Source organism: Moschus berezovskii, chromosome 14, assembly GCF_049115385.1.
Source record: "Moschus berezovskii isolate FMDL1 chromosome 14, NW_MosBer_1.0, whole genome shotgun sequence".
NCBI lineage: Eukaryota > Metazoa > Chordata > Mammalia > Artiodactyla > Moschidae > Moschus > Moschus berezovskii.
The window spans coordinates 8,561,582-8,585,063 of record NC_142473.1 but is presented as its reverse complement, the minus strand read 5'-3'; the positions used below and the strand labels follow the sequence as shown (position 1 = coordinate 8,585,063).

General features: G+C 38.1%; 1 protein-coding gene across 4 annotated transcripts in view; it reads left to right on the top strand.

Moving 5' to 3' along the window:
- The window catches only part of DYNC2H1 (dynein cytoplasmic 2 heavy chain 1), a 460,552-nt gene that overhangs the window by 248,664 nt on the left and 188,406 nt on the right, over positions 1-23,482 (top strand). For all 4 annotated transcript variants that reach the window (XM_055422858.2, XM_055422857.2, XM_055422859.2 and 1 more), the window contains exons 72-76: positions 3,927-3,977; positions 4,735-4,812; positions 6,702-6,833; positions 8,161-8,233; positions 22,281-22,441. In XM_055422858.2, coding sequence (XP_055278833.2) covers positions 3,927-3,977; positions 4,735-4,812; positions 6,702-6,833; positions 8,161-8,233; positions 22,281-22,441 — 495 coding nt within the window. The remainder of the gene's footprint in view (positions 1-3,926; positions 3,978-4,734; positions 4,813-6,701; positions 6,834-8,160; positions 8,234-22,280; positions 22,442-23,482) is intronic.

Sequence of the window (23,482 nt, the reverse complement as noted above, 5' to 3'; positions counted from 1 at the left end):
TGGTTAGATTAGAAATTTCTTAAGGCTAGAAATTTCATATCAACCTATTCATTTTTTACTTAGTTAGAAATTTAGTGTATGATGTTGATTTCCAGTTCTACTCTACTGTGGTTGAGCCAGATATTCTGAAGGAATGATAAGGCAGGGAAAGAACTCTATCTTTCCATACTACCAAGATTTTTCTGAACAAGTGTACTTTTCCAGGACATCGGAAGAATCAGCCTTATTATTTTCCTCATCTAAGCAGTGGGGCTGGTAAATATAAAAATATGAAGCTATACGAGTATACCAGTACCTTATTTATTATTTACATTGGCATGCTTAGAATCAGCGTGTGAAACAAGAGTGGGTCATTCTCAGAAACCTCCGTCTTGAGTCTGAAGATTTATATTAATACTTTAATGTATAATTTATCTTATTTTGTTTATGTCTTCATTTCTGGTCTGCCGTATAACCCCCTCTCAGACTTGAAAGAAATGTCCTTTAAGATAGGGCTAAGCAGTCTATCTCTGATCTACTTCTAATGTTAAAAAAATTCTTTGTAGGTGCTTTTCCTCATTATTCTGCCATTTTCATTAAAGTGGGCTTGTAGTAGCCAGAGTGGCAGGGAATAGTATATGGACAGTGCATTCTGACCTGGTGACCTAGTAACCTTCACCAGTCTATGATCAGGTTTTAACTATGCTCTGGGTTCCCCTCGTTTGAATATGTGCCATTCCGTATGACTGTTCTCTGTTTCTTTCTAACTCCAAATACTCTGCTTGACTTGTATAAATTTCTCCTGATTTTAACTTGGCTACTTTTATTTATACCATTTACTTTGATGCATTTCCCTCTTCCTGTATAATACTTTTCATCATGATCAATAAGCACTGTTGTATGAGACTTAGTTTTCCCTCTTGAAGTATAAATAAATTAGGAAAGGAGAGCATTTTTCCTTGAGTCACATAAAATAGTAGTAATAATTTGAATTTTATTTATTTGTGAGTGTATAACTCCAGTGCTGTATACAGTTAGCAAAAACAAGACCAGAAGCTGACTGTGGCTCAGATCATGAACTCCTTATTGCCAAATTCAGACTTAAATTGAAGAAAGTAGGGAAAACCACTAGACCATTCAGATATGACCTCAATCAAATCCCTTATGATTATACAGTGGAAGTGAGAAATAGATTTAAGGGACTAGATCTGATAGAGTGCCTGATGAACTCTGGACGGAGGTTCATGACATTGTACAGGAGACAGGGACCAAGACCATCCCCATGGAAAAGAAATGCAAAAAAGCAAAATGGCTGTCTGAGGAGGCCTTACAAATAGCTGTGAAAAGAAGAGAAGCGAAAAGCAAAGGAGAAAAGGAAAGATATAAGCCTCTGAATGCAGAGTTCCAAAGAATAGCAAAGAGAGATAAGAAAGCCTTCCTCAGCGATCAATGCAAAGAAATAGAGGAAAACAACAGAATGGGAAAAATAAGAGATCTCTTCAAGAAAATTAGAGATTCCAAGGGAACATTTCATGCAAGGATGGGCTCGATAAAGGACAGAAGTGGTATGGACCCAACAGAAGCAGAAGATATTAAGAAGAGGTGGCAAGAATACACAGAAGAACTGTACAAAAAAGATCTTCACGACCAAGATAGTCACGATAACGTGATCACTGACCTAGAGCCAGACATCTTGGAATGTGAAGTCAAGTGGGCCTTAGAAAGCATCACTACGAACAAAGCTAGTGGAGATGATGGAATTCCAGTTGAGCTATTTCAAGTCTTGAAAGATGATGCTGTGAAAGTGCTGCACTCAAATGCCAGCAAATTTGGAAAACTCAGCAGTGGCCACAGGACTGGAAAAGGTCAGTCTTCATTCCAATCCCAAAGAAAGGCAATGCCAAAGAATGCTCAAACTACTGCACAATTGCACTCATCTCACACGCTAGTAAAGTCATGCTCAAAATTCTCCAAGCCAGGCTTCAGCAGTATGTGAACCGTGAACTCCCAGATGTTCAAGCAGGTTTTGGAAAAGGCAGAGGCACCAGAGATCAAATGGAGAAAGCAAGAGAGTTCCAGAAGAGCATCGATTTCTGCTTCATTGACTATGCCAAAGCCTTTGACTGTGTGGATCACAATAAACTGTGGAACATTCTGAAAGAGATGGGAATCCCTGACCAGCTGACCTGCCTCTTGAGAAACCTGTATGCAGGTCAGGAAGCAACAGTCAGAACTGTACATGGAACAACCGACTGGTTCCAAATAGGAAAAGGAGTACATCAAGGCTGTATATTGTTGCCTTGCTTATTTAACCTTTTTGCAGAGTACATCATGAGGAACGCTGGCCTGGAAGAAGCACAAGGTGGAATCAAGATTGCCGGGAGAAATATCAATAACCTCAGATATGCAGATGACACTACCCTTTTGGCAGAAAGTGAAGAGGAACTCAAAAGCCTCTTGATGAAAGTGAAAGAGGAGAGTGAAAAGGTTGGCTTGAAGCTCAACATTCAGAAAACAAAGATCATGTCATCTGGTCCCATCACTTCATGGGAAATAGATGAAAAAACGGTGGAAACGGTGTCAGACTTTATTTTTTTGGGCTCCAAAATCACTGCAGATGCTGATTGCAGCCATGAAATTAAAAGACGCTTACTCCTTGGAAGGAAAGTTATGACCAACCTTGATAATATATTAAAAAGCAGAGACATTACTTTGCCAACCAAGGTCCGTCTAGTCAAGGCTATGGTTTTTCCCGAGGTCATGTATGGTTGTGAGAGTTGGATTGTGAAGAAAGCTGATCACCGAAGAACTGATGCTTTTGAACTGTGGTGTTGGAGAAGACTCTTGAGAGTCCCTTGTACTGCAAGGAGATCCAACCAGTCCATTCTAAAGGAGATCAATCCTGGGTGCTCTTTGGAAGGACTGATGCTGAAGCTGAAACTCCAATACTTTGTCCACCTCATGCGACGAGTTGACTCACTGGAAAAGACTGATGCTGGGAAAGGTTGGGGGCGGGAGGAGAAGGGGACCACCGAGAATAAGATGGCTGGATGGCATCACTGACTCTGTGGACATGAGTTTGAGTGATCTCCGGGAGTTGGTGATGGACAGGGATGCATGGTGTTCTGTGATTCATGGTGTCGCGGAGAGTCGGACACGACTGAGCAACTGAACTGAACTGAACTGAACTCCAGTAAGAAGAGTGAGTAGAGGCAGGCAGTATGTTGCTTTGGTAGTTTTCCATATTGTACTCAAATTTTATTATTTTTATGCTGGCCAATGTGTAACAAATAATACGGTAGTGCCCATAATTATCTGATCGGGTAACCCAGAGTGAAGACATAGGTTTTCAAAGAGCTCTATATTTTGTAACACTTGATCAGTTTTGATTCCATGAGTTAATTAGGAAAAAAAAAGTAGCAATGGTGATCTTCTCCCTATACGTTGGAAAAGACGTTAATGGTGGGACTTTTCTCTATTTTTCCCAGTATACACAATTTTTAATCTTCTGATGCATATTACGGTTTATATATTTATATATATTTATATGTTTGTATATTTGTGAAGAATAGCATGTAATAGGACAAATTAAAGATAATGACAAATACTAATTGAATAGACATTTTAATTTTTAGATGTTGAGACTCACATGTATTTAATGTGGTTATATTTTTTTCTTATAATTATTCAAGTATTCAAATAATCATTCTATATAGTTCATTTTAATGTTGGTATGGTACCAACATAATGTTGTCATGGTACATGAACTCACTATTATAAAGTTAATATATTAGGAGTTTAAGAGTTGGGAAGATATGTGAGGAGCTTTTTCCTCCATGTTTTTTAGAAAGCTAAATTGTAAGTTGTCTTATGGGGGAATTTGAAAAGATTTGTTAAATGGTTAGAATATTTATCTTTTGTGTGTTTCTCATATTTTTGTTAAATAGGAATGGGATACATTTACAGGTATGGTTGTTGGAGAAACGTTGCGGAAAGTTGTAAGTTAATATAAAATTATTATTTCATTCTTAGGGAAAGTAATTCTGGTTTTGACTTCATGAAATACAATTTGCTTCAGAGTAGTTTTAAGTTACTGTTGAAATTATATTTTAATTAGAGGAACATGTCCTTCCCTCTGATGCCTTAGTATAAAATGGACTGACAAATTTTTTTTTGTCCTTGAGGACATATTTTTTTTGAGAATATTAAAAGAAATTAATATGGTTTCTTTTTTCAGTATATGTATTTTGTAACTCTAAGAAAATAAAATCTTGCAGTATAGCTAGGAAAATTTTCTTAAATAAGTGAAATTAAAAATTACTTCACTTATCTTTTGAAACTTTATTTAAATTAGCTTTTTTCCCAGTAATTTTCTATCTCGACAGGTAATGGAAAAAATTATTCTTCAAAGCAGCCTATCCAAACTGTAATGCAAAAACCTAGATTATGTTGGAAATGTAAGATGTAATTAAAGATAATGCAATTTTATGGTAATTTCATATTACATGTAAGTTTTTTTGAAGTTTTAGAAAGGAATAAACATTATGAAAATGAATGTTAGATTTTTCTAAATCGTTATGTAGAATTTTACCATATTGATTTGTAAAAGAGATACAAATAAAAAATACATAGAATGAAGTTCATCTTAAAAGCCAAAATAGTGTTCATAAAATTAGCTGGTCAGTTTAACAAAAAGTTTTTAAAGTCTGAATTTTACCAAATGTACTAAGGGAAATAATTACTCTAATTAAAAAGGACTCTCAGCAAAGAATACGTGATCAACTTCCGTCTTGGATAGATCAGGAAAGAAGCTGGGCAGTGGCAACATTAAAGGTATTCCTTTCTTACTTTGAAGGATATTTAATTTTTTAATAGTTGCATTATTTCTGTCTATATTTTTATGTACTACTACTTCATACTTGGTGTTGATATTTCTGTGAAAATGACGTAAAATCCGTGGGTAAAAGAATATCCAAGAATTATTCTGATTAGCCCTGTAATGAATAATTAATTAATTGAATCTTTCATTCACTGTATAACGTATTGAATCTCCACCTGGTCAAGATTCTATTTTTATTAAAGAAAGATTAATAAATGAAACGTCCTCTAATATGATATGTGAACACCTTATTAATAGAGTAATTTAGGATCGGTAATAAAGTACAGTATGATCCTTATGTTGAAAAGGTTTCAAAATCAAATTATTTCTTTCACTTTTATTCACCTTTTCATATCTTTCACTCAACTGTTCGCCTAGGGTAAGAAACATTTGTTTTAAACAACTTTACTAGAATGCAAAAAATCAATAATTATAAAAAGTAGTGAGGATTTGAAGGTATTTCTGGATTATTGGGCAGGACCTGTGAAGTATTTCATGAGCTCTTAATGAAAAATTAATATTAATCATTGGAGAAGGCAATGGCAACCCACTCCAGTACTCTTGCCTGGAAAATCCCATGGACGGAGGAGCCTGGTAGGCTGCAGTCCATGGGATCGCGAAGAGTCGGATACAACTGAGCGACCTCAATCATTATGGTACAGTTAAAATTGTTTGAACAATTGATCTACTGAGAGGTTATTCTTGGGGAAAAATCTTAACTGTATTAACCTATAGTTATTTTTTTTCACATACTAATTTCTTGTTAAGTAAAGAAATGCAAAACATTGAGGAAAGGCAGCATTCCTCTTCAGAGAATGTTTATAATATATATTAATGTTTTATTATCATTTTAGTTTATAAAACATTTTCAAATGAACTATTTAATTATCACACAAGTCTTAAAAGGGAGATATTATTAACTTTCTTTTTATGGATAAGAAGTGAGAATGCAGTGAATTGCTAAATGCTTGAACCTGAATTTTCATGTAAATTTCATACATATTTTTGAGGATTTGTTACGTGCCAGGCATCATATTAAATGCTTCAGATGTATTATCTTACTTTATTATCACGATAACGTATTCAAGAGGTCATAATTATACCTGTTTTTGAGAAGGGCAGGCTGAGGTGTAGACAAGTTAAATAATTTACCCAAGATCAAATAGCTGGGAAGTTTTGAAACTGTGATTTTAATTTGAGCATTCTGATACCACGGTCCATACCTTTGATACAGGTTTTCCAAATATAGTGGGATTTCCCCCACTCTTTTTTCCCTCTCTTCTTTCCCCTCCCCACCTTCTTATGTTTGAGGTATTATGCAGAATTTAAAAATGGATCTTCTTATTAGATATTTTCAACATTGCTACCCATTTCACAGATGAAGTAGCTAAGGCATAAAATGATATAGTCACCTATGGTCACTTAGAAAATAAAGAGTTGAAGTTGTAACTAGGCATATTTTTACATTCTAACATGGAACTCTTATTGTGGCAGTGTTTAAAATTTGTACTTGGTTTTAGTGAAAGTATTCTTTTCTCCACAAGGTGGGGATAGGTACATGTGTTTTTACATAGAGAATAGATTTGTTAATATACAAGAATTGATGTCATATTACTTTAGAAATACTTGCTTTTAATTCTGGATTAGGTACATGCACCATACTATTTCTGACTTAGATGTGATTGAATAAACCAACATGAGTTAGAAAGCACAATATCTATCAGGAATTTCCTCTTACTGTTTTTTAGTGTTCATGTGTGTGTATGTATTTAGTATGTATGTTTGTATGTCTGTATTTATATTTGTTTGTTGCTCACTGCATACGTTTGTTTTTATTTTTTAGATTGCTCTTCCCAGTCTTTATCAGACCCTGTGCTTTGAAGATGTAGCTTTGTGGCGTACCTATTATCATAATTCAATGTGTGAGCAAGAGTTTCCATCTATTCTTATAAAGAAAGTTTCTTTATTTCAGCAGGTAAATTATCTAAATGCATAAAAGTATTAAGTGTTTCTCTTGTTGTTCAGAAGCCATTTAAATGAAAGCTTTGCCCGTAGGGTGTCACTTAACCTTGGGGCATACGTGGGAAAGGCTCTCTGGTCTTGCCACCTTATCCAGACAGGGAAATCCCAGTGTTTCTGGGCAGCGTGTCTCCACCATGCTTTTATTACTACCCCTGACTCCGTATATTGGAATAGAGTATCTGTATAGAAAGCGATTAAGGTGTTCATTGTTCAGGTTCTTCGCACATTTCCCAGGGTTCTGACTAAGGAAAAGAAAGACCTTATGCTAAAGAAGAGGGAGCTTGTGTCCCTGTTGGCTAGACCAAACCTTAGCGTTGGAGAGGACACGGGAGCTGATGCTCCAGGAGATGACCCTTCTGTTTTTGTGTGCGCGCATCCTCAGTCGCTGAGTCATGTCCAACTCTGCGGCTCCATAGATGGCAGCCCGCAAGTCTCCTCTGTTCATGGATTTCTCCAGGCGAGCATACAGGAGCGGGTTGCAATTTCCTTCTCCAAGGGATCTTCCGGACCTGGGATCGAACCCTCATTTCCTGCATCGGCAGGCGGGTTCTTTATCACTCTGCCCTTTCTCTTCACTATGCTGCTGGTTGTGGTTCTCTCCCCTTTGTTTTCTCCTCTTAAAGTTCTGTTTCATCAGGTGTGTTTAAGAAAAAGAAAAAAAAATAAGAAAAACTTCATTTGAAAACTTAGACATCTAGAACTAGATAGACGTGATTCAGCATAAAATCGGTGATTTGAAAAATTTAGGAGTTTTATGTCTCTGCATGGCTGTCACCAGAAATGCCTCAGCTACAGACTCTTATTTTCACTTGTCATTGGGCCCTTTGTTAGCTTCTGAAGACAGCTAGCACTGTGACCAGTACATGCTGATGTTTACCTTTGATAATAGATCTGAGGGCTTCGCAGGTGGCTGAGCGATAAAGAACCTACCTGCCAAACAGAAGATGTGGTTTCGATTCCTGGGTTGGGAAGATCCCCTGGAGAAGGAAATGGCACTCTGGTATTCTTGCCTGGGAAATCCCATGGACAGAGGAGCCTGGAGGGCTACAGTCCAAGAGGCAGCAAGAGTTGGACACGACTTAGAGACTAAATAGCAGCAATAGATCTGATGGATTTTAGTAATATTTTGACTGTTAAATGTATTTTTATATTCCTATTATGACAGTTTTAGGCATAGGAAATATTGTGGTAAGCATTTTTTAAATTAATCAGCATCATTGTTCAATTATAGTTGTCTTGGGAACTTTATTATTTAAAAATACTCTGCACTTTATTTTAAGGTTCTTGTGGTACAGGCTCTCAGACCAGACAGACTGCAAAGTGCCATGGCCCTGTTTGCATGTAAAACTCTGGGTAAGTAGACCTAGACCACTGACCTGAATTATTTGTTTTTTTAAATTAATTTTTATTGAAGTATAGTTGATATACTGTGTTGCATTTGTTTTTGCTGTGCAATAAAGTGAACCAGTTATATTTATATATCCACTTTTTAAAAAATTGTTTTCCTGTATAGGTCATTGCTGAGTGTTGAGTAGTTTTCAGTCTCTATAGTAGGTTCTTATTAGTTATATATTTTATATGTGTAGTGTGTATATGGGCTTCCCAGGTGACACTAGTGGTAAATGACCCACCTGCCAACGTGGGAGATGCAAGAGACACTGGTTTGACCCCTTGGTTGGGAAGACCCACTGGAGTAGAAAGTGGCAAGCTACTCCAGTGTTCTTGCCTGGAAAACTCCATGGACAGACGAGCCTGGTGGGCTACAGTTCATGGGACTGAGAAGAGTCAGCCATGATGAGAACACATGCACACTGTGTATGTCAGCCCCGGTCTCCCAATTTATTCCCCCGTTTCCCCCTTTGTAACTGTAATTTTCTTTTTCTACACCTGGGGCTCTATTTCTGCTCTGTAAATAAGTAGATAAACCATTTTTTCTGTTTAGATTCCACATATAAGTGACATCATATAGTATTTGTCTTTCTCTGTCTGACTTTACTCAGTATGATAATCTCTAGGTTCATCCATGTTGCTGCAAATTGCATTATTTCATTTTTTTATGACTAAGTAATTATATATATGCACCACCTCTTCTTTATCCATTCTTCTGTTGATCCACATTTAGCTTGCTTTCATGTCCTGGCTGTTGTAAATAGTGCTGCACTGAACACTGGAGTGCATATATCTTTTTGGATTTTTTTTTTTTTCTGGGCATATACCCAGCAGTGGGATTGTTGGATCATATTGTGGCCCTGTTTCAGTTTTTTAAAGTATCTCCATACTGTTCTCCATAGTGACTGTATCAGTTTACACTCCCACCAAAAGTGTGGGAGGATTCCCTGTTCTCCATATTGTCTCCAGCATTTATGGCTTGTAGACTTTTTGATAATGGCCATTCTGACTGGTGTGTGGTGATAGTAATTTTGATTTGTATTTCTCTAATAATTAGTGATGCTGAGCATCTTTCATTTGATTCTTGGCCATCTGTATGTTTTCTTTGGGGCAGAAGATCTAAATTATTTGTTTTTAATTTACATTTTATTGTATGCTGACCTTAGTTTAGAAAGATTATACACTTTCCTCCTGTATCCTATTTGTCTTACAACTCTGCTTGGTTTAAAGAAATATTTGTGTTGGATATGACCATAATTAATTTTGTGTTAAATTTGATGCATGATTGACATCCTATACCTAGCTAGGATGTTTGAACTTTTAAAAATTCTTTTCTTTTGAAATCACTTTAGATTTTTAGACAGTCATCTATGATCATAATTTCAAAGCAGGGCATCAGATGTTTGATTTAGATAAAATTAAATATACAGATTCCATGTGTATGTGCTAGGTTGCTTCAGTTGTATCTGACTCTTTGTGACCATATGAATTGTAGCCTGCCAGGCTCCTCTATCCATGGGATTTCCCAGGCAAGAATACTGGAGAGGATTGTTGTTTCCTTCTCCAGAGGATCTTCCTGACCCAGAGATCAAACCCACGTCTCCTGCAGCTCCCGCGTTGGCAGGAGGGTTCTTTACCACTAGCCCCACCTTAGAAGTCCCAGAGTCCTAGATAATAAAGCCTTCAAAAAGAGTTATTTTTGCTGTAAAACAAAAATAATTTGTATATCTTTAGTTTGTAAACATCTGTGCAATACGTATTTGTTAAGCCTTTTAATTAGTCTTAAAGGAAGCATTTGAAGTTATCACTCATTTGAAAATAGCATACCGTATTAACGTTTGTATTAGAAAAGTTTGGAAAAACTATGTCAAAGAGAATATGAAAAGAATTTTACTTGAAGCTCAGTCATCCAAGAATAATGGATTTTTGTTATTCTAAATCACAGGAGGTTTTAGAATTATGTTGGAAATATGTTGGCACAGTTAAAATAGTGTGCTGACAATTTTTTCTAGAAATTCTCCACTTATATTTAATATTTCCACATAATGTATATGAAATATTATATATGAACGGTGTTTAATCAAAGCTTTTATATATTTCAATCAAGTAAACCTAACATATGCATGTTTTTCTCTATATTTGAATTTCTCATATAAATAAGCTAGCACAGTGTTTTATGAAACTGAAGAATATACTGGGCCTTCCATGCTTATCATTGAAAAACTTCACAGCACCAAATAATCATTCTGTTTTTAATACGTAAAACTATTATATTCAGATATATCAGGATATTATTTTGAAAAATTATCTCTTAACTCAAAGGATTAATTTTGCCCTAGTGAACTCGTTCTTTCATTAAATGTGAATGTTTATAACAATAATAATCACAGCTAATATTTTAATAGCTCTTACTATATGCCAGGTACTAGTCTTAAGTGCTGTATAATTTAATCCTCACAGCAACCATATGAGAGGCTATTTTTTCATCCATTTAAAAATGAGAAAACAAGATCACACAACTAAATGATGGAATTCAAAGCCAGCTCCAAAGTCTGTGCTTTTTAAATACTGAAGGACTCAAGATTTATTCTCAGTTTAGAGAGATGTTCTTGGCAGATGCTAACATAAAAAAATCTACCTCAACCTTAGATGAAGTTTTTCCATATGCACTTCCATTTCCACTCTTACCAGTATCAGTTTTCCAGGGCTGCCTTCAGGACCACAAGCTGGGTGGATTAGAACAACAGACATGTATGGGGTCATAATTCTGGAAGTTAGAAGTCTGAAATCAAGATTTTGGCAAGGCCATGTTCCTTTTGAAACCTGTAGAGGAATCCTTCCTTGCCTTTTCACAGATCCTGGTGGTTTGCTTGCAGTCTTCCGTGTTCTTTGGCATGTAAGGGTGTATAATTTGAATATTTGTCTTCATTATCACTTGACATTTGCCCTGTGTGTTTCAGAATTCACACAGCTGTCTTCCTGTAAAGAAAGCAGTCGTATTTCATGGGGAGTTCACCTTAGTCCGGTCTGAACTCATCTGAAGTTAACTAATTATATCTACAATGACCCTGTTTCCAATAAGGTCATCTTCTGAGGTCCTGAGGTTAGGCCTTCAGCATGTCTCTTTTGGGGGGCTATATTTCAGCCCATTATGCTCACTAACCCAGTGTTTCACATGATGCTAGTTTCTGTTTTGGCAAAATGTCCTTTATCCCTGTGGGTGTACTTGCACACATGTTCACGCATATGCACACACGTATTTTTGAGGCTCCATTTAGAATGGTCACTTGTCTGGTTAGTGAAGAGTATGTCAAAGTATGTCTTTCCTTTTGTTTAGCATGGAGAGAAAATATCCCTATTTATGCATCCCTGTTGAATGTTTATGTGCTAGGTAATTTTTACTCACATCTGATAGAGTGTTTATCCACCTAACTCTTGATTAGAAAAAGGTAGGGGTGGCCTCTGGGCCAGTTGGTTTCTTGGACTCAGATAACAGCAGGAAGTTTCGTTCCTTTGTCCCAGCCTTGTAGCTTCTCTCTACACTTGTCTGCCCCCTTCTCTCTCTCCCTATCTTTGTCTCTTCCTTTTTCTTTTTTTTTTGTCTCTCTGATTCCTGTGTATGTGTTGCCCTGAGTCTGATGGTTTATATATATGCTGAAGGATAAGGCCACTGATATCCTAACATGTAGTTTAAAGCTTGTAGTGAAAGAAAACTTTATTTCCCAATTTTACTGTAAAAAATTCTACAGAAGGACTCTGATTTTCTTGCTTGGGTAACATATCCACCTCTGTAGCTAATTCCAACAGTAATATCTAAAACAGGATTTTCCCCCCAAAGAAGTCACAGGGAGAGTGGAGCTGTACTCAGAAATGAGGGGAAAGGCTGCAGGTAAAAACAGTAGGTACCCATCTTAGTCAAATTGCAAGTGATCTGTTGTAGCTGATTTTCATATTTAAATAATTTGATAGTTGAGCCATTCATTTGTAAAGTACATTTTGAGAATCTGGCTCCTTTGAGAGTTATAAATCAATTCAGTTTAGTTCAATTACTCAGTCGTGTCCGACTCTTTGCAGCCCCATGGAGTGCAGCACACCAGGCTTCCCTGTCCATCACCAACTCCTGGAGCTTACTCAAACTCGTGTCCATTGAGTTGGTGATGCCATCCAACCATCTCATCCTCTGTCGTCCCCTTCTCATCCTGCCTTCAGTCTTTCCCAGCATCAGGGTCTTTTCAAATGAGTAAATTCTTCACATCAGGTGGCCAAAGTATTTGGAGCTTCAGTTTCAGCATCAGTCCTTCCAATGAATATTCAGGACTGATCTCCTTTAGGATGGACTGGTTGGATCTCCTTGCAGTCCAAGGGACTCTCAAGAAAGAGTCTTCTCCAACAGCACAGTTCAAAAGCATCAATTCTTTGGCACTCAGCTTTCTTTATGGTCCAACTCTCAACATCCATACATGACTACTGGAAAAAACATAGCTTTGACTAGATGGACCTTTGGCAAAGTAATGTCTCTGCTTTTGAATATCCTGTCTAGGTTGGTCATAGCTTTTCTTCCAAGGAGCAAGCATATTTTAATTTCATGGCTGCAGTCACCATCTGCAGTGATTTTGGAGCCCAACAAAATAAAGTCTTTCACTGTTTCCATTGTTTCCCATCTATTTGCCATGAAGTGATGCCTTGATCATAGTTGTCCTGTCTACTTGCTGCTTTTTTCCTTTCTTTTTAAATGGTTGTCTCCTCTGTGTCATTCAAATGTTAACATTTTCAGAGAGGCTTTTCTAATCAGTACCAGCATATCTACCTGCTTTAATTCTTTACCTACTTCTTAACACTAACTGACATAGTTCTTGCTCATTTATGTACTTTCCGTCTGTTCGTATAAGTGAAATGCAAGTTTAAGTAAAATGAGGCAATTGCAGAGAGGTTCTCAGTGGACTCCTTTTCCCCCGCTCAGTTAGTCGTTGAAAGTACCCCACGGCACGTGACTTTTCTCACTGAATCTGTCGTTTGACCCTCTGTCTGTCCTCCGGAGTACTTCTGTATTGTACTGTGTCATCTCTAGGTTAAATGATATTTAAATTTTAATGACATTAAGTGAAAAACCTCATAATATTCACATATTCAAATTGTTTGAAAGTTTGATATACTTCTAAAATTATACTCTATTTCTAAGCAAAAGTTATATATACTGGTGCATGGCTGGGTGACTATTTGGTCAAGTGGTTTTATTAATGCAGTTTATATGAGGCACTTTATTTCATGAATAAGTTTTAAAAGTTCATACTGCTGGAAAATGACAAGCACTTATCTTTTTAATCAAATTTTAGAGATTTGATTTCAAGTGTAATTTCTTGAGCATCATTCATATGGAAAAATTTTTAAGTTTTAGCAATCCTCTTTATAATCTATAAACTTTAAAATAGTAACTTATAAAGATGCACTTATGAAAGTAGTTTTGCTTTAAGGATTTAAGTTAGCAGAGCAGTCCTTAAAATTTTCAGGCATGATGCTTTAATGTAGGGCTTCCCAGCTTCAATAAAATCCTACGAACCAAACCACCTCATGCGACGAGTTGACTCACTGGAGAAGAGTCTGATGCTGGGAGGGATTGGGGGTGGGAGGAGACGGGGACGACAGAGAATGAGATGGCCGGATGGCATCACCAACTCAATGGACATGAGTTTGAGTGAACTCTGGGAATTGGTGATGGACAGGGAGGCCTGGCTGCTGTGATTCATGGGGTCACAAAGAGTCGGACACGACTGAGTGACTGAACTGAACTGAACTGAACTGAACAAACCAAGCCTAGTATACTAGCACAATCTACTGCATTACTTTTTAAAAATAGCAGTTTCCAGATGCAGATATTCTAACTTCTGTAATTCTGATTTAATAACTATTCTGAGTACAATATTATGCTGTCTGTATTGAGGTATTAAAGAGATGTGTTCACAGATGATGCAAAAGTTTCTTCATCAAAAAGTCTTTTTGGGCCTTGAAACTTTTCCTATAGTTTTACACTCATCTGCTTCTCTTATTCACTGGCTTTAGGAAATGTTTGTTCATTTATGTTGCTACGGTAACAGATTGCCACAAATTAGCAGCTTAGAACAACCCCCATTTGTTTTCTCCTAACTGTATAGGTCAGAAGTCCTAACTGTATAGGTCAGAAGTCTGGTAGGTGCTCCTGGTTTCTCTGATCCAAGTTGCACAGGGTTAAATCCAGGTGTTGGTCACTTGGACTCTTACTGGGAAGTCCTGGGAAGAATCCATTTACAAGCTCATCCAGCTGAGTTTGCTCCATGCAGTTGGAGAGCCATGGTTCTTTCTGTTGTTTGGAGGCTGTAGAAGCCTGCCTCAGTTTCTAGAAGCTTCTTGCGTTCTTTGATTTGCTCTGTGCCCCTCCTTCCTTCTTCAGAGCCAGCACTGGACACTGATTTCTTCTCAGGTACACCTCTCTGACTGCCCCTCTGCCTCAGCTTCCTGCTCCTCCTTCAGGCTGCATCTCTCTGACTTTAAGCCGGAGAAAGTTTTCTGCTTTCCAAGGCTTAAATGATTAAATTGGCACCCTTGGCTAATCCAGGATAATCTTAAGATCCATAACCTTAGTTACATCTGCAAAATCATTTGACAGGAGTACCTAGGTCAGTGTTTGATTGCACAACTGAGGGTAGAATCTTGAATATTTTTGAAGTTTTACTGCCACAAATTGTTTGACATTTTTTGTTTGTTTCCTGGCTTGAGTATTATTCCATTTCTATAGATAGTCTTCCCGTTTAAATGGTTGATGTGTATTAGGTTAGATAGTGGTTGTTGATTTTATTGATATTTATGTTAAATTTTTTAGTTGTCTTTTCTGTCTATCAAAGGAAGAGTAATTTTTTTGTCTTTTAGGGAGAATGAGATGAATGAGAAAGAGTGAATCAGTTATATGTACTACTTACAATAGTTTGACATTAATTTGCTGCTCTCTTTACTTTCTTTACTCTTTACTTACTTTACTCTTTCTTTACCTGTACCTGAAAATTACAGGAGTAATATTCTTTCCTTTTTAAATTGCAAATTATTTCCTTTTTAATATCTTAATATTTTATCTCAGTAAATAAAATACATTAAAAAGGTTAAAGTGATTTCTTTGACTGACTTTTAGTTCCTTTTTTCTTTTGGAAAAATTTGTATATTTTAACTGTCAGGGTCAAACTATAAGACCCCAGTGGTTTACCAGTAGTTCTACACTATGAAAATTCACAATGCAATGAACATTTTTGGCTCTTTACTGTTACTGAATAGTTTTGAATGATTGACACTGACAGTTCAAATGCTATCATGAGTCAAAATTAATTGGGTTATTAAAACCCAATTAATAAAACTAAGTTCATATGAAATGCCATGTGGTTTTTATTGGAGTTTTGTGGGTGGAATGGCTCACATGCAATTCCCAGTAATAAGAGTGTCATCTGTGTTATCTTAAATGGTAAAATATTTCTCATGACTTTTTCCTCTAATTTAAAATGTTCCAGTTTTTTGACAATTCATTGTATAAAATGAATTAATGCACATATATTTATCCTTAACATTAAAAATTTAATAATTGCATTTATACTTGGTTCTGGATTCAAAATATTGAGAAAAACAGATAAAATTCCTGCCTCATGGAGTTTAAAGTCTGCATTTGTTAAAGAAAGAAATGATATGAGAACTATTTTCACTTTTTAAAGATAATTTCTGTATTTCATGTATTTTCCAAATAAAACACATATTTCGGGCAGTATGGGCATGCATGCATGCGTGCTCTGTCACTTCAGTTGTGTTTGACTCTTTGCTACCCTGTGGACTGTAGCCCACCAGGCTCCTCTGTCCATAGGATTCTCCAGGCAAGAACACTGGAGTGGGTTGCTGTGCCTGCCTCCAAAGGATCTTCCCATCCCAGGGTTTGAACTCTTGTCTCTTATGTCTACCTGTATTGCCAAGCAAATTCTTTACCCCTAGCGCCACCTGGGAAGCCCCACTGTAGGCATACCTTTTTTTTTATTGCACTTTGGCTTCCCAGGTGGCACTAATGTTAAAGAACCCACCTGCCAATGCAGGAGATGTCAGAAACCTGGGTTCGATCTCTGGGTAGGGAAGATACCCTGAAGGAGGGCATGGCAATCCACTCCAGTATTCTTCCCTGGAACCTGGTGGGCTACAGTCCATAGGGTCACAGTCAAACACAACTGAAGCCACTGAGCATGCATGCATGCAAATACTATAGTTTTTACAAATTGAAGGTTGTGTCAGTCTTATGTCAAGCAAGTTTTTTGGCACCATTTTTCAAACAACATTTGTTCAATTTGTGCCTCTGTGTTACATTTTAGTAACTCTCACAATATTTCAAGCTTCATTATTATTTGGTATAGTAACCTGTGTCAGTGACTTTTGCTGTTTGTCTTGTAATTATTTTTGAGGTGCCAAATAACACTCACATGAGCCATTGAACTTGAGTGATAACTGTCATGTGTGTTCTGACTGCTCTGATGCCCGGCTCTCCCCTGATGTTTCCCCCTCTCCTCAGGCCTCCCTGTTTCCCGAGACAACAAATTTAAGTTAGTTCAGTTAACAACACTAAAACGGCCTCAAGGCAAAGGGTCACATGTCTCTCCTTAAGCTTAGTGAGGAAGTCATGTCCAAAGCTGAGACAGGCTGAAAGCTCGGTTTCTTGTGCCAAACAGTTAGCCAAGTTGTGATTACAGAGGAACAGGTCTTGAAGGAAATTAAAAGTGCTCCTCCAACTCACAGACTTGGAGAACAAACTCATGGTTGCTGGAGGGTTGGCTAGTCAGGGACTTTGGTATTGCCATGTGCAGACCGCTGGGTATAAGATGAGTAACCAGCAGGGACATACTGTGTAGCATGTGCAGCTCTGCCCTGTGTCACACGGCAGAATGGATGGCGTGCGGGTTTGGGGGCGAATGGATGCGTGTGTGTGTGTGACTGAGTCCCTTCACTGTTCACCGGAAACTGTCACAGTACGGCTAATCAGCGATACCCCAATACCAAGTAAAATGTTTTTTAAAAAGTGCTACTCCAGTGAACACGTGGTTGATAAGAAAGTGAGACAGTCTTATTACTGATATGGAGGGAGTTTTAAAGGTATGTATAGACCAGATCAGCCACGACGTTCCCTTAAACTGAAACCTAAACAGGAGAGGGCTTCCCTGGTGGTTCATGAATCAAGTACCTGTCTGCCAGTGCAGGAGACTTGAGTTCAGTCTCTGGGTCAGGAAGACGCCCTGGAGAAGGAAAGGCAGCCCACTCCAGTATCCCTGTCTGGGAAATCCTAGGGACAGCCTGGCCAACTGTAGTCCGTGGGGTCACAAAGAGTCCCACACAACTTGGTGACTAAACAGCAACAATCTGAAGAGACACCCTAACTCTCTTCAATTCTGTGAAGGCTGAGAGAGATGAGGATGCGGCAGAAGAACAGTGTGACGCTAGCAGAGAACGCTTAATGAACTTTAAGGAAAGAGACTAACCTTAGAACATAACAGTAAATTACCCATCTAGATGCAAAGTTCCAAAGAACAGCAAGGAGAGATAAGAAAGCCTTCCTCAATGATCAATGCAAAGAAATAGAGGAAGACAATAGAATGAGAAAGACCAGAGATCACTTCAAGAAAATTAGACATACCAAGAGAACTTTTCATGCAAAGATGGGCACAATAAAGAACAAAAACAGTATGAACCTAACAGAAGCAGAAGATATTAAGGAGAGGTGGCAAGAATACACAGAAGAACTGTACAAAAAAGATCTTGATGACCCAGATAACCACAGTGGTCTGGTCACTCACCTAAAGCCAAACATCCTGGAATGCAAAGTCAAGTGGGCCTTAGGAAGCAACACTACAAACAAAGCTAGTGGAGGTGATGGAATTCCAGCTGAGCTATTTCAAATCGTAAAAGATAATGCTGTGAAAGTGCTGCACTCAATATGCCAGCAAATTTGAAAAACTCAGCAGTGGCCTCAGGACTGGAAAAGGTCAGTTTTCATTCCAATTCCAAAGAAAGGCAATGGCAAAGAATGTTCAAACTACTGCACAATTGCATTCGTCTCACATGCTAGCAAAGTAATGCTCAAAATTCTCCAAGTCAGGCTTCAACAGTATGTGAACCGAGAACTTCCAGATGTTCAAGCTAGATTTAGAAAAGGCAGAGGAACCAGAGATCAGATTGCCAACATCCGTTGGTGTAGAACAAGCAAGAGAAATCCAGACAAACATCTACTTCTGCTTTATTGACTACGCTGAAGCCTTTGACTGTGTGGATCACAACAAACTGTGCAAAAGTCTTAAAGAGATGGGGATACAGATCACTTTACCTGCCTCCTGAGAAATCTGTATGCAAGTCAAGAAGCAACAGTTAGAACCAGGCATGGAACAATGGACCGATTCCAAATTGGTGAAGGAGTACGTCAAGGCTGTATACTGTCACCCTGCTTGTTGGACTTATATGCAGAGTACATCATGTGAAATGCTGGGCTGGCTGAAGCCCAAGCTGGAATCAAGATTTCTGGGAGAAATATCAATAACCTCAGATATGCAGATGACACCACCCTTATGGCAGAAAGTGAAGAAGAACTGAAGAGACTCTTGATGAAAGTGAAAGAGGAGAGTGAAAAAGCTGGCTTAAAACTCAACATTCAAAAGATGGAGATCATGGCATCTGGTCCCATGACTTCATGGCAAATAGATGGGGAAATAATGGAAACAGTGACAGACTATATTTTCTTGGACTCCAAAAAACTGTAGATGGTGACTGCAGCCATGAAATGTCAATGTATGGCAAAACCAACCAATATAATATTGTAAAATAATTAGCCTCCAATAAAAAATTTAAAAAAACACTCTTGCTCCTTGGAAAAAAAGGTATGACCAACCTAGACAGCATATTAAAAAGCAGAGACATTCCTTTGCCAACCAAGGTCCCGTCTAGTTAAAGCCATGGTTTCTCCAGTGGTCATGTATGGATGTGAGAGTTGGACTATAAAGAAAGCTGAGCACAGGAATTGATGCTTTTGAACTGTGGTGCTGGAGAAGACTCTTGAGAGTCCCTTGGACTGCAAGGAGATCCAACCAGTCCATTCTAAAGGAAATCAGTCTTGGGTGTTCATTGGAAGGACTGATGCTGAAGCTGAAACTCCAGTACTTTGGCCACCTCATGCGAAGAACTGACTGATTGGAAAAGACCCTGATGCTGGGAAAGATTGAAGGCGGGAGGAGAAGGGGACGACAGGATGAAATGGTTGGATGGCATCAACAACTGAATGGACATGAGTTTGAGTAAACTCCGGGAGTTGGTGATGGACAGGGAGACTTGGCGCGCTGCAATCCATGGGGTCGCAAAGAGTTGGACACGACTGAGCGACTGAACTGAGCTGACTGAATTGATTTATTTTGGCTGTGTTGGGTCTTCGCTGCTGTGTGAGGGCTTTCTCTAGTTGCAGTGAGTGGGGACCGCTCTTCATTGTGGTGCATGGGTTTGTTGCGGAGCTCCAGCTCCAGGGCGCATGGGCTTCAGTAGTTGAGGTGTATGGGCTTCGTTGCCCTGAAGCATGTGTTATCTTCCCAAGCCAAGTATTGAACCCCTGTCCCCTGCCCTGGCAGGTGGATTCTTATCCACTGTACCACCAAGGAAGTTGCAGAAAGCAACTTGAGATGGATTAAGAGCATCTTACGATGCTCTCTTCAAGCAGTGCTAATTTGCTTTTAAGTAAATTATCTTTTACTTCACCATTTTTGTAACTTCTGTTATGTAACTCAGAAATTACTCATTCAGACTACTGTGTTTTAAAATAATTTATTTCTGTCAGGTTTTAAAACTAAAATTAACAGCTAAAATGAAAATTCTTTTGCATACTTCTACATTCATATTCTGAATTATTTCTTAACTTAAGTTTAGCTTAAATTTCTGAGTCAAAGGAAGTATGCATTTTAAAGACTTTTGAAGCATTTTATCATATCACAATACACTTGTTTGTCCTAGAGTGCTTATGAGAGTTTATGAATAAGTAAAGGAATATTTGAATAGATAAAAGTGCTATGCTTATTACATTACTACAAGTGTATAAGAATTCTTTTCTATTAGGAAGGATGAATGTTACCAATTTAAATTTAGTTAGCAGCAAAATTCATAAAATACACCTCTAGAAGCAATTGACCCATTTTTAGGGTAAATTTCACCGAGTATTAGGAATATTTATGCCTTTGAGAATCCTTCCTTAATGTTATTGGTCTCTGTTGTGAAGACTAGAGGGGAGTAGCTTTGGTGTGAAATTTGTTTTTTCAGGGTGGTCATCTAGAAATGCCTGTTTGAGCCCATTTTGGTGGCATCAGATTCATATTTTAAAGCGATCATTGCAGAAGGCCTTATTAATGTCTTTTCCCTATCTTTAGGATTTCTGAGGTGCAGTACTATCTGCTCCTTTCTACAGCAGAAGGAGAAGGAAGCCTTCCTTTCTTTGTACTCACTCTATTACACTCTAATCCTCTATTTTTAAACTCTGTGTCACAGTCTTTTTAGCTCAGTTCAGACATGTATATTGTTTATTTAAAGTCGGTTGTGTTTAGCTTCAGTTCAGTTCAGTTCAGTTCAGTCGCTCAGTCATGTCTGACTCTTTGCGACCCCATGAATCACAGCACACCAGGCCTCCCTGTCCATCACCAACTCCTGGAGTTCACTTAAACTCATGTCCATCAAGTCGGTGATGCCATCCAGCCATCTCATTCTCTGTCGTCCCCTTCTCCTCCTGCCCCCAATCCTTCCCAGCATCAGAGTCTTTTCCAGTGAGTCAACTCGTCGCATGAGGTGGCCGAAGTATTGGAGTTTCAGCTTTAGCATCAGTCCCTCCAATGTTTAGCTTCAGTTCAGTTCAGTTCAGTTGCTCAGTCGTGTCCGACTCTCCGTGACCCCATGAATCACAGCACGCCAGGCCTCCCTGTCCATCGCCAACTCCCAGAGTTCACTCAAACTCATGTCCACAGAGTCGGTGATGCCATCCAGCCATCTCATTCTCTGTCGTCCCCTTCTCCTCCCGCCCCTAAATGTTTAGCTTAGCTTTTACTAAATACAGTAATGGAAACATTAAAATTTTAGCAGAAGAGGTCTTATGTGTATGGTACTTTATATTTTTTGAAAAGCTTCAGAATAGAAAAAAGAACAGATGAATTATCTTGAGTACAGTTAGTTAGCAACTGGGTGGTCTTTGGGAAGGCATTCAGTTTCCTTGAGTGTGCTTAGCATAGAGTAGATGATGAGTAAATGGAATCGGTTTTTATTTTGTATCCTGTTTTGCCTCCAAATGACCTATGAATTGTATCCCTGTTTTACAAGTGAGGAAATCAAGGCATAACACATTTTAGTGATTTGCATAGTGTCACTTAGCTAATGATCATAAACTGAGACCTATATGTTTGTGTCTCCAGACTAAGCATTTTTTCATTCTGTACAACTTTTTGTTCCCTCTTAATGCATGGACATAAGAAATAATTTTTTTATTCTTTATCATGACAGTCATATTATTTATCAGATCTTGTGGAATTTTGATTCCCCAAATCTGTGGCACAGAATAGGCACTCAGTTATCATATAAATGAATGGAAACCTGTATAGAAAGATTGTTGGGTTCAGTCTTCTCTTATAGGGAGAGAATTATATATGAACACAATGCTGATTGTGTGCTTCTTCATCTGCTGAGTGTGGTAATTAGAGTTCCTACTCCTTAACGTTGTTATTAGGCTTAGATGATATCATCGATACCGAGCATTTAGATAAATGCCTAGCACTTGAAGCATTCAATAAATGTTAGCTCTTACTAGTCTGTGAATGATTTTAGAGTGAAAAAACTTTAATATGTATGGGATTGTAGTTCACCTAGTTATTCTCTGTTTCATGTAATTAGTCTTAATAGACTTCTTCTGGTTCACATTGCTTTTTTTTTTTGTTTTTACTGCGTTTAATATATCTTTTAGGACTAAAAGAGTTGTCCCCACCTCCTCTAAATCTCAAACGTTTGTACAAGGAGACGCTGGAAATTGAACCCATCTTGATAATCATTTCCCCGGGTGCTGATCCGTCTCAGGAACTCCAAGAGCTTGCAAATGCTGAGAGAAGTGGAGAGTGTTATCACCAGGTCAGTGCACATTACTCTGCTGTTTCTGTTCCAGCTATTGATCTTCCTGCTGTGTGTGTGTGTGTGTGTGCTCTCATTCGATCAGTTGTGTCCTCTGTGTACTCCTCTTTGTCAGTTGTGTCCTCCTCTTTGTGTGTGTATGTCTTCGTGTGTGCTTTTATTCGATCAGTTGTGTCCTCCTTTTGTGTGTGTGTGTATGGCTCTTTGTGTGTGCTTTCAGTCAGTCAGTTGTGTCTTCCTATTTGTGACTCCACGGACTGTAGCCTGCCAGGCTTCTCTGTCCATGGAATTTTCCAGACAAGAATACTGGAATACTTGACTGTATTAATAAAACAGTTTTTTGTTTTTATGGTAGGGCAACTAATGTCCCTGAAAATTGTCCACATTCTGATCCCCAGAACCCATGAATTTGTTATTTTACGTGAAAGAAAGAACTTTGCAAATAAGTATTTTGAGATGGAGAGGTTATCCGAGATTATTCAGTTGAGCCTAATATAATCATAAAGGTGCTTTTAAGAAGGAGGTAGAAGAGGCAGAATGAAGGTGGAAGAGGCAGATGAGATGAGGCGTATGTCAAGAGGTGAGGAGATGCTGTGCTGCTGGCTTTGAAGATGGTGGAAGGGGCCACAAGCAAAGAAATGTAGACGGTAGAAAAGGAGTCTCTCCTACAGCCCCTGGAAAGAACAGCCCTTGTAGTATCACCTTAGAGCAATAGGTTAGTGGGATTATGAACTCCAGAATTCTAATAAGATAATAAACTTGTCTAATATAATGTGATTTTGTCCTGAGCCAAATTTCTGAGTTTTAGTTTTAGTTTATTCAGATTAGCACCTTTTTTCAGTTCAGTTTGCATACACATTTTAAAGTGTATTAATTTACCCTCAATTTTTGACGTCAAAATATAAATCTTTTTCATTGGGAAACTAATTAATAATGATTAAGAAAGCAAACTACTTTAAAAGAAACCACAGATTGAAAAGAGAGAGTGTTATGAGGAATGTAAGTGGACGATAGCAGAGTAGCAGCGAGTTTGGCTTCGCT